The sequence below is a fragment of the Cupressus sempervirens genome, chromosome 9 (assembly GCF_028749045.1).
Source record: "Cupressus sempervirens isolate cs-2001-9-10 chromosome 9, ASM2874904v1, whole genome shotgun sequence".
Lineage (NCBI taxonomy): Eukaryota > Viridiplantae > Streptophyta > Pinopsida > Cupressales > Cupressaceae > Cupressus > Cupressus sempervirens.
In genome coordinates this window covers 50853151-50873847 of record NC_143126.1, presented here as the reverse complement: position 1 = coordinate 50873847, position 20697 = coordinate 50853151, and the positions used below count along the sequence as shown (strand labels likewise).

The following is a 20697-nucleotide window of genomic DNA, read 5'->3' as shown; positions in this document are numbered from 1 at the left end:
GTATTGCAATTGTAATAGATTCCTCCTTCCCAGCCATTCCCATGCTCATATAATGATGCCTAGCCTACCACCTCACCTACAAACAAGGAAAAACAAGGACCACATATCCCCCCATTTCCTCTCTCACGGCCGTAAATTGCACGGATCGAAAGATGCATTGAACTAATCAGAGACAAAAACCGGCAGATTCATCAATCAGATAGTAGAGAGTGAATAGTTTTCAAAACTTCAAAATTTAAGTATTCTACACGAATAAAACCCAATTCTTTTCAACATGGCGAACGCATTGTTTTGTTTCAGGAAATAGTTCTCAGAATTTGATTTTTTCACATAAATAAACCCAATTCTCTTCAACCTGGCAGAAGCATTGTTTTGTTGCAGTAAACAGTTGTCAAAATTTCAGACTTTGAATTTTGCACACAAAGTAAACCCAATTCTCTTCAACTTAAGCTGAAGCATTGTTTTGTTTCAGAAGATTACATTGACAAGAAGAAGAAGAACAAGAAAAACTCTTTTTAATTTTTATAGTTTTTTCAGTTTGGAAACTCTTATTTTTCTCGACAGGCCACACAGGGGTACCGTGCCTCTTAAATGGGCACCATGAATTCATACAAGTAAACTGTACAGCATCAGTCAGGCCTCTCTACACTCAAAAGACAGACAAAAATTTATCTCTGTTTACATACAAAGGCCTGTTTCTGTTCTTCTTTTTAGCATAGACTTTGGAAGTTAACAAAAGAATGGAGCGCAGCGGATGAAGATCAGGATCTTACTAAATACATCATCATCATAATCTATAACACTTGCACACAAACTACTATCTAGCGACTAGTGAGTTTCTTTTCATTCATTCATTCATACACTCTGTAATTGTTGGTGACCGCAAAGAATAATATCAGACAAAAACTAGACCTTTTTGTTTTTCTTCACTCAAACCAAGTCTATATAATCTACGATAGGCAATGGCAAAACCTGAGAAAAAATCAAACGCCGCCGGGGCCGAAGTTGCTGAGATCGGGCCAGTTTCCGGCGCTCCAAGGCCCCAAATCGCCGAGAAAAGAAGCCTCGCTGTTATTAATTCCGTTACCTCCATTAGTCTGCCAGTCAAAACCATGGCTAATTTGATTGTTGCCGCCGCCATTCTGCTGGTCCTGCAGTAAACTCGGCCATGACGAAGGAGCCGCCTTGAGGAACCTCGAAATGGCGGCTTCCCCTATGCTGGTTATGTCTTCTAACAGAGGCGGCGGCTCTGCAATGGCGGATCCGTCAAATGACGCTCTCCCGTCCGTTAGCAACGACGTCAACGACTGCTGCTGCTTCCATTGCATGTCAAGCGGGCCGCCAATTCTGCTCCAATTCACGCCGCCGCTAAATATAGCGGCGGGGTTCGGGTTTAGCGGGGTTTCGTAGCCAGAATTTAGCAGCGCCGTTTGGTGAAGATCGGTCTGAAAATTAACACCGCCGCTAACCGCGCTGCTCACTGAGTTGTTAGCATTGTTGCATTCACTTCTCTCAGACCCCTCCATGTTGTTAACCAGAGAAGAACTCGATGAACTCCCGCCGCCGCCGCCGCTAGCGCCTCCAAATTTATCAGAGCTGCTACCCGCCGCTGTCTTCTCCGCCAAATTGCCGTGACTCCGCTGATCCCCACCGGATTTGTGCTTGGAGGAGGAGGAGCGCTTGTTTTTCCGGCATCCGCCGCCGACGGGAACATTTCTGAGAGATCCGCCCTTTGTCCAGTAACGGCGGCAGTTCTTGCAGAAATGGCGGGGCTGAGAGAGATTGTAGTTGTTGTAGTAACAGAACTTGGTGTTCATCGACTCGCACCGCGGGCATTTCAGTGCCTGCGTCGGCGGCTGCAGCTTCCCTCGCCTGTCCGTCAACAGACGGGAAGACGAATCAACCACCGCCACCATCGCCAATTCATCGCTCTGCGAACCGCTCGTATCCTGCATATTGCCGCTGACAGAAAACCAAATCCGAAGACCTAAAAATGAAAAGAGACGGCTATCTCATAGGCGGAGGAAGAAATTCAGTGACGGAGAATTGAACTGCGGCGCACATTGCAGATAAAAGAGGATTGAGTGATTTGTGTGTTCTACATGATATTCTCCAGACCGCGTGGAATCCAAGCATGTATTAAGAAGAGCGGATAGCACGTGAGACGAAGTGATGCTGATGGCTCTCTGTGGATTCGACGGAAATGATGCCCGTCAGTTGCCGCCAAACGCCCCCGCCATGGCTTCTGTCAAATGCCACGAAATCTGCGCCTATGCTCTCACAAAAACCTTATCTCTCTCTCTCTCTTTCTCTTACAATGCGCATACCTTCAATTCAACCCCCCAATCTCCGCACGCAATACGAGACTACAATGAAAATGCCCGAAAACGGAATCGGGGAAACGTGGACCGTCCGATGACCCGCCACTCGTCCGGCGCAGGCGACTTGACGTGCGCACCATGTCGGAGGCCGAGTCCGCAGGACGCTGCTGGCGACTTCTGATTTGCCCGCGTGTACGGGCCGCGGATTCCCCGTTGCCGACTTCTTCGCCAGATATTTGTGGGCGGTGGTGGTAACGCACAAAACCACTTATTCCTTCTGCCGGACGGCAGCGCACGCCACGTGTGCCCTGCCGCAGATTTTGACCAATCGCGTGCCTCTTTTCCAGCAGACGTGGAAATTAAGAATTAAAAAAATGTTTGTTTATTTTTTCCTTCAGTGCGCTACTTAGTAGTGTGAGTGGCTTTGGCTTTCCAACAGATTTGGTTGGATCTCAACTTTGACTCTGTGGCACCGACTATCTTTGAATCCGTTTGAGTGCGTACGGAGAAAATCTCCACCGTCGATTTGCTGAACGTATTTAACGTCCGACACATGACAACTGACGTCGCTCCACTATCTAGTGTTGACGCCCGTAACCGTCAATCGCTGTTTCTCGCTAATTTCTATTTATCCTTTAATACCCTATTTACATTCCCTTTTTCAAAATTATTATTATAAATAAATTATCTACTTCGCCTAAATACCACAATTTCATTTTTTTTATTGATTATTGATGATTATATTTGATTATTGAATTGCTTACCTTTTAAAATAATGCAGGGGAAGAATTTTGGCAATTAAAGTGTTGATTAAGACGGATTCGATGCAAATTTAAAAAGTGCATATGAGGAGGGTATATGGAGAGGGAATGCCGCAAGGAATTCCATGCCAAGATATTTTATCGCATAAATCCAAACCTTTAACCTGGCTATGGGTGCGTATTTAATTCTTTCCACGGATTGCGCATGATTTATTTATTTATTTTAAAGGCTGCTCGATAAGCTACCTAATTTTGATTACCTAACTTGCATCTTGTCTAAGATTTTCCTAGAAGAATTATTTGTATTTTAAGGGTCTTTATAGGTAATGGACGAGTCATAGGAAATTCAAAAGAACATTGAGTATATGATGTTGGAATGGTCTCAAAAACATCTAGAATTGTACTTTCATTTTTTTTTAATATGGATAAAAGGTATTGAAAAGGGAGAAAAAAGGGAGAGAGGTGATAGTTGTTGTATTGTGTTGTGTTTTAATGGTTAATTTTATAGACTTTATGGACAATACAATAACCATTATAGATTATGGAAATATATTGTCTCAAAGACTAACATGAGTTATAAATGAGAGACAATAAGATGTCAGTGTATAAATAAAAAATTATTGATGTGGATTCTGATGAAAAGATTCTTAAAATTATATGTAATTTCAATAAAGGGTCAATAGAGGTCTAAATCTCTAGTATGAGGTCATGCATTGACTACTATGTACAACAAGCCTCTCTTACCATCCTTAACATTCAAGATAAAATCCCATAAAAATGACAAAAAAAATCTTCCTAAAACTTTCTCATGCCATTACTCTACAACATTGATAACTCGAACTCACAATAGTCATGAGAAATCCCAAGAAAAAGTTCATAACTAGACACATTTAGACAACTTGGTAATCTCAACTATAATTAAAAAATTCAAATAATATTCTATTTATTGCCAGACACATTTACACAACGTGGTAATCTCTACTATAATAAAAAATTCAAATAATATTCTATTTATTGCTCTTCTAGATTTGAATTTGATTGTGTGTATTACTCAAAAATAAATAGAATTCCCAATAAAAAATATTTTAATAGCAATAAATGATTAAAACTCAAAAAAATAAGATTATCTTTTATGCATGTATTTCTTGGAAGGATAGGAGAGTGACGATTAATGGGATATCTTTTTAGGTGAGTGAAGAGATCATTTCTATGGCGATGGGGCTTTTGATGGAAGGAAGAAAATGGCAAAAAGTGACTAAAGTTTCAGACGAGACGAGGCTTAACAATTTTTTCAGAGATGGTGAGGATCTAGTCCGACATAGAGGTGGGCTCCTGCATGACAAAATCTCAGAACTGTGGAATGATGTATGCCTAGTCATCATGAATTACCTAACTTTGGAGGGTAGATTTGGGGTTTGCTATTATTATCACTTTCCTTTGTTGAATCATTTTCCTAAACGTGACATTTTATCTATTTCTTTTTTCCTGCTCCATGAGCTTGAAGATACTATTTTAGAAGTTAGGGAGAAAAAAGAAGAAGAAAGGGCATGAATTATACCATCCTCCATCAGGGTCTTGTTCTTCGCTTGTATAATTTCTATCGTGCTCTCTACCCACCTAGGTGTGTTGTTGTTGAGAATATTTTGACCCCACATAATCCTCTAAGAATTGATTGTGGTGGAGGGTCCAACCCCCTACCCTTCAGCCCTCATCTAGCCCTAACCCGTTGGGAAACCCTAAGAAAATCAAACTTCTTATTTTTGGGAGTTAGGGTGTAGGTAAAAACCCTAAAATAGTTTTTTTTTCTTTTTTTTTTAAAATGTTGATCTCTTGGAGACTCGGAAGAGGAGACTAGTGGGGTTGTGAAAGGTAAGGTAGATTAGCCAAAACTAAGGCTAGATAGAAGAAGAAGGTGAATAGCAAGAGGAGGTGTCGAGCTTCAAAGAAAGTGGGAAGAGAAAGCTAGGAGGAATTTAAAGGAAGGGGAGGAGAGAGAGAGAGAGAGAGAGAGAGAGAGAGAGAGAGAGAGAGAGAGAGAGAGAGAGAGAGAGATATGGAAACTAGAGAGGAGACCTCAAATTTTATGGAGGTGAAGTCAAAAATGAAGGAGGCAATGAGCAATAACCCCTCTCATGTCTTTGCTGATGCAGAGCCACACCTTGGAAAACTCAGGAGGAATCAGACACTCAACTGAGTTGCATCAAGGGGCATTTACAACCTTCAGGATCACACACTAAAATCCAACATCACAATGTATTAATTGAGTTTCTTCATACATATTAAAAATGCATATACTCTCTAAATCCATTCTATATACTTTTCCATCCACTTAATCCATTAAACAAAAGTTTTAAAACAAATTGCCCAGAAAATACATTCTTGCTGCCTCCTAGATAGACCTGTACTCAGACATGAATAACTTTCGAATAAAAAAATATTTACTCAATCCAACCATTGCGATTTGGCATAACTAGGTTTCAAACAACATATAAAAATTTGAGAGAAATCTAACAGTTCAAACTTGAGATATTGATCACGCATCAGAGTACATTTTTCTGCAAAATATTGCTTCTTGCTGTCTCTAGATAGACCTGCACTCAGACATGAATAACTTTTGAACCAGATCAAAACTCTTCGATCGCTATGGTGAAGATGGGCGTAATTAGGCCTATAACAACATATCCAAAGCTCATCAAAATCCAACGGTGCATTTGGGAGATATTATAAACGCACTGAGACTGATTTCTGCAAACATACCGAATTCAACCCAAAAATAAAAACTTGTCTTCTTCCTCTCTCTTCCTCTCTAAAAATTGACTCCCTAAATAAGGAATATGAAACGTCCCTATCCAAGAATAGGAGACTGTTTCAAAAATTATGAATATTCCTGCTGCCAACTATCTGTCCTTTTTTAGGATATGATTAGATTCTTAAATCATTGCACACTACTAACTCCACTAAAACAAACACACATGGTCCTAAGTGGCTATATTTGGAGAGTTTATCATTTCACTCCTCCATTTATGCCACCACATCATAGGACATTATTTTAAAACATAAAACTCTAAACTCACACACACAAACATTTCAAAATTTAGATTTTAAAATCAAAACTTTCTGATATTTGCTTTGTACCCTGCATTTTAGTCATATTGCAAGTTGTCTTCCTGTCGCCACCAAACTTCCTATCGCAGACGTGCTCCTGCACCATACTCCCAAATTTCAAAAGTTTCCAAGTCCCTTGGAAACACCTACAAAAAAAAGCATTAGAAAAACATATGTATCCCTTCATCTTGACTTTTGGTTTGTACTTTTCCTCCATTAGAAAACTTGGCCTTTCTTGAACTTGTATCATTTGAATTTTCTCTTTCTCTTTCATCTTTACCTTTGGTTTGTTTTCCATTGGTAAGATAAAAATTATTTGCTGCTCACTATGTATCCACTTCATCATATTCTGAATTTGTATGGCTGCTACATACACTTGTAACTTCATCACATTCTGAATTTTTATTATTGCTACATACACTTGAATTTTTATTCTGAAATTTATGTCCCAAAAATAATTTGTTGCCCTATCATAAATATATCCAGCCTCATCTTCTTTGTCCATAACATCATCTGATACCTCTTCTTTGGAAACTTCTTCATGCTGAGTCTCCATACTACCACCATTGCTTTGCCATTCTCCCATGATGGCTGTAAACTCTTCCCATAAATTAGATTCTTCTTCAGAACTTGCTGCTACACAATCTTTATCTCCATCCTCATGCCATTGCTCTTGACATTTCACTACATCATACATTTTGAAGGCTTCATTATTTTCCTCCAAACTCTCTTTCATAGGAGTACCTTTCAGCATTGTACTCATCTCTATTTTCAAAGGACACATTATTGTTCCAACCATAACTTTATCACACTCAAATCCCATAGGACTTTCCTCTTTATTCTTCTCATCAACATTTACTTGCTGCAATTTATCTTCTTTCTGCTCTTCATGTTCTTTCCCTTCCAAAGGACAACTCACATCTATCATTGTTGAGATTTCTGTACCAACTTCACATACATCTGCACTCTTTATGGCTGCCTTCTCTGTAGTTTCATTTGCCTCTACCAAAACTTCTTTCACTTCCTCTTTCACTTCATCATGCATTGGAAATGCTATCCTATCAATAAGACCTATACTTCTTGATTCTTTCCATGCTTCATCATCCTTCAATGGAAACAACACCATCTTCTTTCCATCCTTATTGACGGTATATGTGTTCTCTCTACAATCATATATGGTTGACCTGTCATATTGCCATGCTCTTCCCAAAATCAAGTGACAATCTTTTAAAGGCATAATATCACATTCAATGGTATCAAAATATGGTCTAATATTAAAAGAAACATATGACTTTTCAAAGACATCAATCCACTGTTCATCTCCTAACCCATAAGCTCTGTAAGGTAAATCATGAGGTACTCTTGGAAGATTCAGTTTCTCAACCATTTCTACTGAGATTATATTTTCAAAGGAACCACTGTCAACTATAACTTTGCATACCTTATTCTTGCACTTGCACTTTGTTCGGAATATAGAATGTCTTTGGCTATAGCTTTGTCTTTCTGCTTCTTCTTCTTCTGCCAGCTTCTCTATGAAGCCTTATAACTTCAGTCATGATACCTACCCAAGTACCCAGGCCTCTAAAAACATTTCGCCTATGACTGCCTCCTCTCTTGGGAGGAATGATAAAAAGAATAAAGAGAAGTTTTTTTTAACCCCCCTGTGTTGTAGGTTAGTGAGAAAGACCCCCCACATGGAATTGTGTTGTTTTCCTTACTTTGGTTGAGAATTTGGTAGATACCAACACTAAACTAAATGAGCTCAAAGCAATGTTCTTGGCTTTGGATGTGAGCTTTAGAACCTTTTCAAGGTTTGCTATGAAAGTGACTCATGATGCAACCACTACCCTTCAACTATTGCTATAGGAGAAAGAGTGGGAGAGCCTTGGGACAAAGGACTCTAAGATGCTCTATGGGTTCCTTGCTAAATACTGGGCTAATGTGTTGCTGGTAGGAAAGAGAAAAGAGAAGGGTCAGATTTAGCATCTCTCAAGTCATTTTATTTTTTGTTTCCTTGATTATGTTGGGGTGTTCCAGCCATGATACTTTTAATTGGTCGTGTATGTGGTGCAGAGAGGTAAAATAAATAACTAGGGCCAATGGCACACCCAGCTATCCGAACCACCCTGCAAGAGTTAACACAGCGAAATACCAACACAAAGAACATCCAAAGGAGGGAGAAGAGAGAACACTTTCATTGAGTTAACATAGTGGAATACCAACACAAAGAACATCCAAAGGAGGGAGAAGAGAGAACACTTTCATTGATCATCATATAATCAACATATATGCCCAACTATAAGGCATTTTGGGTTATGACCAATTACAATATATATAACTTATAGATTCACAATCCAACTTCAAGTTTGCATTCTAGACTCATATTCCTTTCAATCCTCTAAGTTCTACTCTAAACTCAATCTTAGACTTCCTTAAATACTTGCCAAAATGGCTTACAGAAGATTCTAGAACATAGAAAAACCCCAAGTCGGCTCTCAACAGTTATTAATTACCTATACATAAATTAAATACAAGCAAGGTCAGCCTAAATAGGAACCAGACACAGATAACTCGACAAACGAAAGCTTTTCAAAATTGGCAGTCGGCATCCACACAAACTCAGCATCCAAAGGAATCACTCGGCAGCAATAAAAAATAAATAGAATTCCCAATAAAAAATATTTTAACAACAATAAATAGAATTTGATTGTGTGTATTACTAAAAAATAAATAGAATTCCCAATAAAAAATATTTTAACAGCAATAAATGATTAAAACTCAAAAAAATAAGATTATCTTTTATGCATATATTTCTTGGAAGGATAGGAGAGTGACGATTAATGGGATATCTTTTTAGGTGAATGAAGAGATCATTTCTATGGCGATGGGGCTTTTGATGGAAGGAAGAAAATGGCAAAAAGTGACTAAAGTTTCAGACGAGACGAGCCTTAACAATTTTTCAAAGATGGTGAGGATCTAGTCCGACATAGAGGTGGGCTCCTGCATGACAAAATCTTAGAACTGTGGAATGATGTATGCCTAGTCATCATGAATTACCTAACTTTGGAGGGTAGATTTGGGGTTTGCTATTATTATCACTTTCCTTTGTTGAATCATTTTCCTAAACGTGACATTTTATCTAATTCTTTTTTCTTGCTCCATGAGCTTGAAGATACTATTTTAGAAGTTAGGGAGAAAAAAGAAGAAGAAAGGGCATGAATTATACCATCCTCCATCAGGGTCTTGTTCTTCGCTTGTATAATTTCTATCGTGCTCTCTACCCACCTAGGTGTGTTGTTGTTGAGAATATTTTGACCCCACATAATCCTCTAAGAATTGATTGTGGTGGAGGGTCCAACCCCCTACCCTTCAGCCCTCATCTAGCCCTAACCCATTGGGAAACCCTAAGAAAAACAAACTTCTTATTTTTGGGAGTTAGGGTGTAGGTAAAAACCCTAAAATAGTTTTTTTTTTTTTATAAATGTTGATCTCTTGGAGACTCGGAAGAAGAGACTAGTGGGGTTGTGAAAGGTAAGGTAGATTAGCCAAAACTAAGGCTAGATAGAAGAAGAAGGTGAATAGCAAGAGGAGGTGTTGAGCTTCAGAGAAAGTGGGAAGAGAAAGCTAGGAGGAATTTAAAGGAAGGGGAGGAGAGAGAGAGAGAGAGAGAGAGAGAGAGGGAGAGGGAGAGGGAGAGGGAGAGGGAGAGAGAGAGAGAGAGAGAGAGAGAGAGAGAGAGAGAGAGAGAGAGAGAGAGAGAGAGAGAGAGAGAGAGAGAGAGAGAGAACTAGAGAGGAGACCTCAAATTTTGTGGAGGTGAAGTCGAAAATGAAGGAGGCAGTGAGCAATAACCCCTCTCATGTCTTTGCCAGCTTCTCTATGAAGCCTTATAACTTCAGTCATGATACCTACCCAAGTTACCAGGCCTCTAAAAACATTTCACCTATGACTGCCTCCTCTCTTGGGAGGAATGATAAAAAGAATAAAGAGAAGTTTTTTTTAACCACCCTGTGTTGTAGGTTAGTGAGAAAGACCCCCCACATGGAATTGTGTTGTTTTCCTTACTCTGGTTGAGAATTTGGCAGATACCAACACTAAACTAAATGAGCTCAAAGCAATGTTCTCGGCTTTGGATGTGAGCTTTAGAACCTTTTCAAGGTTTGCTATGAAAGTGACTCATGATGCAACCACTACCCTTCAACTATTGCTATAGGAGAAAGAGTGGGAGGGCCTTGGGACAAAGGACTCTAAGATGCTCTATGGGTTCCTTGCTAAATACTGGTCTAATGTGTTGCTGGTAGGAAAGAGAAAAGAGAAGGGTTAGATTTAGCATTTCTCAAGTCATTTTATTTTTTGTTTCCTTGATTATGTTGGGGTGTTCCAGCCATGATACTTTTAATTGGTTGTGTATGTGGCGCAAAGAGGTAAAATAAATAACTAGGGCCAATGGCACACCCAGCTATCCGAACCACCCTGCAAGAGTTAACACAGCGGAATACCAACACAAAGAACATCCAAAGGAGGGAGAAGAGAGAACACTTTCATTGAGTTAACATAGTGGAATACCAACACAAAGAACATCCAAAGGAGGGAGAAGAGAGAACACTTTCATTGATCATCAGATAATCAACATATATGCCCAACTATAAGGCATTTTGGGTTATGACTAATTACAATATATATAACTTACAGATTCACAATCCAACTTCAAGTTTGCATTCTAGACTCATATTCCTTTCAATCCTCTAAGTTCTACTCTAAACTCAATCTTAGACTTCCTTAAATACTTGCCAAAATGGCTTACAGAAGATTCTAGAACATAGAAAAACCCCAAGTCGACTTTCAATAGTTATTAACTACCTATACATAAATTAAATACAAGCAAGGTCAGCCTAAACAGGAACCAGACACAGATAACTCAACAAATGAAAGCTTGTCAAAATTGGCACTTGGCATCCACACGAACTCAGCATCCAAAGGAATCACTCGACAGTTACTACGAACTTGGCATCCTTCAGCACTCAGCAACCAAAGGGTTACTTGGCAACCAGAGGAAATCACTCGACAACCAAAGGACCACTCAACAACCAAAGGATCACTCGGTAACCAAAGGAATCACTTGACAGAAACTAAGAACTCAATAACAACTGAAAAAACTAGCACTTGGCAATAACTGGAACTTGGTAGAAATTGGTAGAATGAACAAAAGTGCAAGATTACAAGGCAACCCAAGATGCTCCTGCATCAAACAACTAGGGTTGGAAGAAATGATTCTCCTAAATCATTGAGATGTCACAATCTGAGTTGAATCCAACTGAGATTGAGAGATCCATGAGGCATCTTCACTACGTCTATTTTTCCATTTCACCAAATATTCATAGTAATTCCTTCCTCTTGTACTCTTACCAACTCTCTGATCCAATATCTATTCAACTTCTTCAATCTGCTTCTTAGGATAATCTTCCGATACAACAACTTCATCATCTGACTCATGATACTTATATAAATAAGCAACATTGAATATAGTAGATATATCCATGTCCTCAGGAAACTCAACTTTATAAGCATTACCATTGTCAAACTTCTTCTTAATTTTACAAGGTCCAAACTTCTTAATCTTTAGCTTACTGTATGTTCCACTAGGAAATCTTCCTTTCTTCAAATGAATCATCACCTCATCACCAACTTCAAAATCATAATGTCTTCTAGACTTATTAGCATTCTCCTTATACTTCTGGTTACTTTGTTCCAACCTCAACTTCACTTCCTTATGCAAAGATCCCATAAAATTAGTAAATTCTTCTCTTGCGGCACTTCTCTTTTCTTCACTAGCAACATCCCTCAAATATGATACTCCTTTAGGTTGCATTCCAGTAACAATCTCAAAAGGTGTCTTCCCTGTACTCCTTTTTATATAATTATTATATGCAAAATCAGCTTTTGCTAACACTACTTCCCAATTACTTGGTTTATCTCCAACTAAACATCTCAAAAAATTACCCTAGCTTCTATTCACAACCTCTGTTTATCCATTTGTTTGTGGATGGAATGTAGACCTAAACTTCAACTCAGTACCCATCTTCTTCCACAAAGTCTTCCAAAAATAACCAACAAACTTACTGTCTCTGTCAGAAATAATACTTCTTCGCAATCCATGCAATCTCACAATCTCTTTGAAGAAAAGTTCAGCAATATGCTTAGCATCTGATGTCTTCTTACATGGTATAACATGAGCCATTTTAGAAAATCTATCCACAACAACAAATGTAGAATCATACCCCTTAACTATTTTAGGAAATCCAAGAACAAAATCCATATTGATGTCAGTCCAAGGTTTCTTAGGAACAACAATAGGTGTATACAAGACCAGTATTCTGACTTACTCCTTTTGCAACTTGACAAACTCCACAACTCTTCACAAAATTCTGAACATCTTTATACATTTGTGGCCAATAGTAGTTTTCTTTTAGCAAACTCAATGTCTTATCAATTCCAAAATGTCCATCCAATCCACCGCTATGCTTTTCCTTGATCAAATTGACTCTCATAGAACTTCTAGGGATACACAATCGAATTCCTTTGAACAACATACCTTCTTAAATGAAATATTCATCATACTTACTTATGTGATCTGTTAAATTTGGTGCTCTGCACTCTCTCTATGCCTCGAAAGACTCAGGATCGGTATCATACAACTCTTTCATTTCATCAAAACCAAGAACTTCAACCTTCATCTCAATCAATAAAGAATGTCTTCTGCTCAATGCATTGACAACTCTATTAGTAACTTCACTCTTATGCTTGACCACAAATATAAAACTTTGCAAGTACTCAACCCACTTCATATGTCTCTAATTCAATTTATGTTGATTGTGAAGCTTTATGATCAGTATACAACACAAACTCTTTAGGAATCGAATAATGTCTCCACTTCTTCAAGGCTTGGATAATAGCATAAAACTCTTGATCATACACAAAATACTTCCTTTTAACATCATTCAACTTTTCACTAAAGAAAGCAACAGGGTTTACCTTCTTGACTCAATACAACTCCTATTGCACCACCACTAGCATCACATTCAACTTGGAAATACTTTATTGAAATTAGGCAAAGCCAATACAGGTAACTTAGCAACCTTTTGTTTCAAAGTCTCAAAAATCTTATAAGCTCCATGTGTCCACTTGAATTCCTTTTTATCTCCTCTCATTGTCTTAGTCATAGCATTACAAACAAAATTAAAATTTCTTATGAACTTTCTGTAAAAACTAGCCAAACCATGATCGTACCTCACCCACATTCTTAGGTGTAGGCCATTTCAAAATAGCTTTAACCTTCTCTAGATCCATCTTCAAACCATTAGCTAAAATCACAAATCACAAATTCCAAATACACAATCTCCTCTTGCATAAAAGAACACTTCTTCAAGTAAATCAATAACTTCTCCTCTTTCAATCTCTGCAATACTTGTCTAATATGCTCAAGATGTTCTTCCTTAGTCTTATTGAATATAAAAATGTCATCCAAGTAAACAATCACAAACTTACCTAAGAATCTTTTTAGAACTTCATTCATCAACCTCATGAAAGTACTTGGTGCATTATTCAAACCAAAAGGCATAACCAACCATTCATACAAACCATCTTTTGTCTTGAAAATAGTCTTCCATTCATCACCTTCTCTAATTCTGATCTGATGATAGCCACTCTTCAAACGAATCTTGGTAAAATACTTTGATCCACTCAAACAATCCATTATGTCATCCATCCTCGGCATAAGAAACCTATATTTCACTATGATCTTGTTAATAGCTCTGGAATCAATACACATTCTCCATTCTCCATTCTTTTTAGGTGCTAATACAATAAGTACAACACATGGACTCAAACTTTCTTTGATCAAACCTTTCTGCAACAATTCATGCACTTGTTTGTTAAGTTCTTCATTCTCTGTAGGTGTTAATCAATATGGTGCTTTATTTGGAAAACTAGCTCTAGGAATCAGATCCATACAATGACTTATACTTCTTATCGAAGGTAAACCATCAAGAATAACCTCTGCTACAATATCCTTATACTCATTTAACAATTTTGTAATTTCTTTCGGTACTCGGCTACCACTGTCTACTATCACTCAGTCATTACTAGCTTCTGCTGCTTGGTCATTACTATCAAAACTCGATCCTCTAGGAACTATAGCAAAACATACTTGATTCTTCTTCACTTCTTTTTCAAATTGCTTTCTATTAACCATGCAAACTTTTATTGCAGTACAATTAACCTCATCTGGTCTTTCAATCAAAGACAGTAATAGTTGCTTCTTCCCATTCACCCAAAGAGTGTATTGATTCAATTTTTCGTCATGTACAACATATCTATCATATTACCAAGGTCTACCCAACAAAATATGACAACAATCCATAGACATAATATCACACAAAACTTCATCAAAGTAATGTCCAATCTTGAACTTTACAAGGCATTGCTCACTTACCAATATTTTATGCTCATCTTTGATCCATGAAACATGATAGGGTTTGGGATGCTTTAGCCTCTACAACTGCAACTTTGTAACTAGCTCTTCTGATGCCAAATTTGTAGAACTTCCACGGTCAATGATTACTTTGCAACATTTTCTAGCCATCTTACATCTTGTCTTGAAAACACTTCTTCTTAAAATAGGTTCTTCATCACTTCCCTTATTACACGAGCTTCTTCTCACCATCAGATTTTCTCTAGCCTTAGGTTTATTTGGTGAACCCTCATTATCTCCGTGAATCACAACACTTCTATTACCTTGCCCACTTTCAGAGGATCGACATTGAAAAGATCTATGCCCCTCTTTGCCACATCTGAAACAATTACCATAAAACCACCTCTAGAATAAGAATTACCTCTTCCTCGATAAGAACCAGTACCTCCTCAGTATGAACTACCACCTTTCCACATGGTCTTGTCTTTATCATTACTTTTCCATTTAGATTTGCCCTTATCTTGCACAAAATTGTCAGATCTGCCACCTTCTCCATAAGATCTACCTCTACCTCTCTGGAATCTACCACCTTTGCCTCTTTGTCTTTGCTCATGCTTCTTTGTCAAGATCTCCTTAGCTTTCAAGGCATATTGATATGCTTCTTCCACACTTTCCAACTTCACAAAACTTATTTCATCTTGAATTCCATATCTCAAACCATTTATGTATCTTGCAATTTTCTCAACATCATCATTCACATGTCTAGATCTGATGTCCAATCTATATAATTCTTTAGTATACTCCTTCATAGTCATGTCCCTTTGTCTCAAATTTTATATCTTTATCAATAAGCTAACTTGGTAATCAACAAGAAGTGTATTGCATAAAAATGTAATCAATGGAATAACACTAAGCAACTAATGCATATTCCTACATGATTATGCAAACCTCAAAATATGAAAGATAAACATGTAACTAAGCATGGCATGAAATCAAAAGAGTATAAACTATTCAAAATAGCACATATGCAAATCTCATGAAATCATCAAGTGTAGATGATCTCATTGTTGTGGGATGTGGTTGCTCACTACTCCTGCAGCATAACAATGGGGTAGATAGTGCTTGTGGAAATGAGGAGAGGGCTCTCCTTTTATAAGAAGTGAGATGAAACCGACGGTTGAGATTCAATGCAAGATGAAGGGCTAGGATCTCTTAGGATTGATGAGGTGTCCATGAGGTGGAGGCCAAGTAGACTCCATGTGGATTAGGGTTTTGACCATTCAAAGGGGGAAAGATGCTCACACACGTGTGAGCAACTTTTGATGTGACATGTCTATGACATGTGTAAGAGGGTTGGAGGCTCAAAGTTTCTCACACGTGTGAGACACCTTGGTTCACATGTGAAGGGGACAAAGGTGTAAGTGGTGTAAGAGTCACATGTCACATGTGACTAGGGTTTGCTAATCCTTTGATTAGGATTATGCAAATGATTAGTGATGTGATTAGATGAGGAACTAGGATTAATTAGTGGATAAGTGGATTGACCTAGGTTAGAAGGATGGGTTAGGTTAGGAAAGTGAAGTTAGGTGAGGGTTAAAGTTAGGAGCCATGTGCTCAAATAGAGTTAAATTTAATATTTAATTCCAAATGAGATTAGGAAAGGGATTAATTAAGTAAATGAAGTACTTAATTAAAGTGAATGGGTTAAGATGCAAGGGGAATAGGTTAGGATTTAAATAAATCTTAGTTTATTTAAATAAAGGAAAGGCAAACATAACTAAATAAATGTAAAATTTATTTAATTAAGGTAGGGGAATTAAATAAATAATAAATATTTATTTAATTGGTCAGGAAATGGGTTTTGGACAATTTAGGTGTCTACATTTTGCCCCTCTTTGATATAGCATTAGTAATGTTATATCAAAGAAGAATAAAATATAGTGGCTGAGAGGATAAGACTAGTAGCATGATGCCCCAGTCATGGAAGGATGAGGAAGGATGACGAGGACGGAAGGGTATGCCCCCTCAAGAGGACATGCGGGTTAGGAGAACACAGATGTTCTCTCGAAATGGATGGAAAGATGGATGAGAGTTATGCTGCAATGACGTGAACAACCTAAGTTTGATATTGTATTCAACATTGTGCACCAAGGTATGAGGAACCAAGATGACAATGTGTCAACTACGTGAAAACATGGGTCTAATACAACCATATGCCATATGAAACCATGATATGGAAGACCATGATTCCTTGGGACAATAGGATGCAAAGACCATAAATGCATAAAATACTAATGCAGACAAGTAACAAGCAATCATGCACAATAAACCAAAAGCAAACCAACATTATGCCCCTAGTCAAGCTGAAAACCCATTAATGGATTGATTGATGATGATTGATTAAGGATGAAAAAGCTAATGATAAGCGTAATGCACATCCAAGGATTGGGAAGGATTCATTCCATGATAATGATGAATATGGTTAATGGATTATCAGCTGATTGGGTCAAATTGATGAATTGATTAAGGATTGATGTATAAGATTACAAGATTAGATTGATTGGATTAGTATTGATTGCACATGATTGAGATTTTTTTGATTTTTTGATTTTATGGCGGATAGAAGAATGAACATGGATGAGATTGGAAGAGTGATGTTGATAGGATGAAGAATGATGAGAGTAGAATAGATTTGATGTGAAAGAATTAAAAGAATTGAAAATTGATTGAATTAGAGAATGAATGAAGTGAGTTGGAAGAATTAGATTGAATGTGATATGAACGAATGCATAGAATGGATAGAACTGAATTGATTGAATGAATGTGGAATAGAATCAATAGAATGGGACCAATGACAAGGGAGAGTCAAGGCATGGAAAATGGAGGAAAAGCAACGTGATTTGGTGGATGACAGGAATAGTGGAAGGATATGAGGGGCCAAATGAAATGGGATCGAAAAATGTGGAGCCAAGGATCATGTTTTCAAGGAGTTCATATGCCCCATACCAAGGATAATAAAATGGAAATAGATATAGTGGGAAAGGATGCATGAAAATGGAAAGGTGGTACGAAGGCTAGTGTGTGGAGGAAGAGAGGCATGTGCTCTACCAAAGCATGTATGAACATTTTGATATTGTGCCTCTAATAGTGATCATGAGCATGGGCATGAAAGGGGAATGGATAAGGGATATGGGAGGGAGGGTATGAATAGGGATAATGATATGAAGGGTATGGATGAAATGTGGATATGAAGTGGAGGGGATAACCAAGATCAAGGACATATGAATAACGGATGGAAGTACATAGGAGTATGGATGGAAAATGGACGAAATGAACATGACAAGGACTATGGGATGCAAGAGAGGGATAGCATGTCAAGATCAAATGCATAAAAGGATGATGGAAGCATGTAGGAAAATGTATGGATAATGCGCAAGGGATATGAAAAGTGTATATGGATGGATGAAAGGAAAGTGAAAGTCAAGATCAAAGATGGACAAGGATGATGAATGGTAGATGGAAGTATGGAAGATATGTAAGGCAGTGGTACGAAGGAAGCTTGCCCCCAGTGTAGAGTGCAAGTGGAAGAAGGAAAAGTGAATGGATGGATAGGTGGAATTGGAAGGCAATGGAGAGAAAGGGAGGACTCAAGCATCTAGAGATGTGAATGGGATCCCTTGATTTTTTGTTCCGTTTTTCTTTTCAAGGAATTTTGACTATTTTCTCATAGATGTTGGTAGGATAGTGAATGGAGGAAAATGGCTTATGAAAAAGGTTGGATTAAGGGGGTGGCGTGGGCAGGAGGAAAACATGGTTGATGGATGGTAGGTTGGAAGACTTGTAAAGAAGTGGATGAAGGAGGCGGAAAGATCATCATTGGCACACATCTTGAAGGGTGATGGAAAGGAGGAAATTTTGGGATATAATGATCCAAAATGGATGAAGGAGACAATGAATTTAGGATGGTGTATTTGGGTATATAAGGACCCAAAATGGAGATGGAAGATGGAAGCTGGGATGATTTATGAATGCGGGAAGCCATTGGATTAGCAGAATTGGATATCATTTTGAATCTTTCTTTGAGATTGATTGTTACATTAAGTAGCTTTGGTATCCACAAAATTTTTCCATTTTTGATTTTCAGCCTTGGTGGCTTTTTGATTTTTTTTTTGGATTATATTTTTCTTTTCTTGAACATGTCTTTTAGAGGTGACATGTTGATCCTTGGATTTTTGTGGATTTTTGGCTTTATTTTCTTTTTCTTTAGCATCCAATTTGCTTCCATTGGCTATGGTATGGTTGCATGAAGGTAAGTGGGATGGAGAGCGGATAGATGGTGAACATTGGAATGAATTAAAGGATATGTGCCTTTGTTGATATTTATTAGGAGAAGCATGAGGGGATGAAGTGGGAGACATGGATATGGTGGATGAATGTATGTAAGGACACAAAATGGATGGAAGGGATAAAGGGTTTGATGGGGGAACATAAGGACCTAGAATGGACAGAAGTGAGGAAGGAATGGGAATATGGATATAAGGTCCTAAAATGGATTTGGAAGAGGAATGATGGGAAGCTTTAGGTTTGGAAGGAGGAATTGTGAGGTTGGAAGAAGTGGAATGTGTACCAACATCTTGAGACATTATTTCTTTAATGGGATAGTTAACATTTTCAACAGAAGATGCGAGTCTAGGTATATGGGGTTCATGAGTGGATTGGATGGGTGGGATAGGGTCATGCGAAGGATTAGGATCATGAAGGGGATTATGAGGGCTAATAGGATCATGAGATGTAGTGGGATCATGAAAGGCAAATGCAAGGGTGCTTTGATCTTGACTTAAAAGAGAATCATGCAGTAGAATGCATGGGTCATGAGATGGAATAGGATCATATGCTGGAGTGAAGAGAATGGAACCATGAGATAGGGTGATTTGATCTTGACATGGAGGAATATGAGTGGACAGACTAGAAGGAACTTCTTCATGAAGTGGAGGATCTATGGAGGCTAATGCTTGAGATGGCATGAAATCGGTAATGTGTGCAGTACATGAAATGCCTTGATCTTGATTAGGAAGGGAATTAGGAGATGGACTAGGAGGGATGAATGGATCTTGAGGGATAAGGGAATGATGGGATGGAGAAATGCTCAGATCTAGAGGAGAAGAGGAATCTATAGCGACATGCTTTGGATGAAGGTCGTGAGATGGAATTGGGGGTATGATGTGAGGTGATTGGCTCTCTTCATTTTGTATTTTACACTTGGCTGAGAGTGATGTGAAAAACCCCTTATGAGGTGGGGATGAGGTTTTTGGAGGATTAGGATTGTGGAGGGAATTGCATGGAGGGTTGGGTTTGGATGGGACATGAGGACTATGGTCTTCGAAACATGGGGGAAGAGGACACATGGCATGGAAGGTGGCCTCTTTTTGTTGGCTTGCTAAGAGATAATTCTTTAATTGTTCAATTTCCATGGCAAGGGTATTCGTGTTTGAGGAAATGTGTGGGTTATGAATGGAAGCATATGTAGTGTAAGGATAATGAGGTGGATTTCCCTTGTCAAAGGTAGAAGAATGATGATCATGAGATGGATGAGAGTTGGATATGAAGTGTTGAGGATAGATCTGATATGTAGGTTGAACGAGAGTTATAACTCCATATTGTCTTTGAAGATTGTCAACCATTTTTTTAAGCCAACTCAGATCCATAGATGTTAGATGAAGAGTGATGAAAGATTTGATATGAACTTAGGATTAGGAGCTTTGGACTTTAACTTGATTTGATTTGAATTGGATTGGACTTGATATTGATTTGATTTGATTTGATTTGATTGGATATGATTTGATTTGATTAGATTAGGGTTTGATTTGATTTGATAAAAAACCCTATTAGACTGCAAACAAGTGAATGTGAGATTTGAATTAAAGTCCAATGCTTGTGACAATGCTCCTATCTCCAAAGTAGGAGATGTGATGCAAAGTTGAATTAGAAGAAGACTTGAATGAATGAGATTAGAAAGATTGATTATGGATGAAGATGTAAA

At 38.1% G+C, this 20697-nt stretch overlaps 1 protein-coding gene across 1 annotated transcript; it reads right to left on the bottom strand.

Annotated features, from left to right (window-relative positions):
• Nucleotides 1-496: 496 nt before the first annotated feature.
• Nucleotides 497-2412, bottom strand: LOC149537567 (uncharacterized). Its single transcript, XM_089798973.1, has one exon. It carries the CDS (start codon nt 1953-1955, stop codon nt 984-986), a length of 972 nt encoding a protein of 323 aa, XP_089655099.1. The 5' UTR covers nt 1956-2412; the 3' UTR covers nt 497-983.
• Between the last annotated feature and the right edge of the window lie 18285 nt (nt 2413-20697).

Bases quoted from the DNA above. Each gene is read 5' to 3' on its own strand.
- LOC149537567 (XM_089798973.1), bottom strand. From the start codon at position 1,955: ATGCAGGATACGAGCGGTTCGCAGAGCGATGAATTGGCGATGGTGGCG.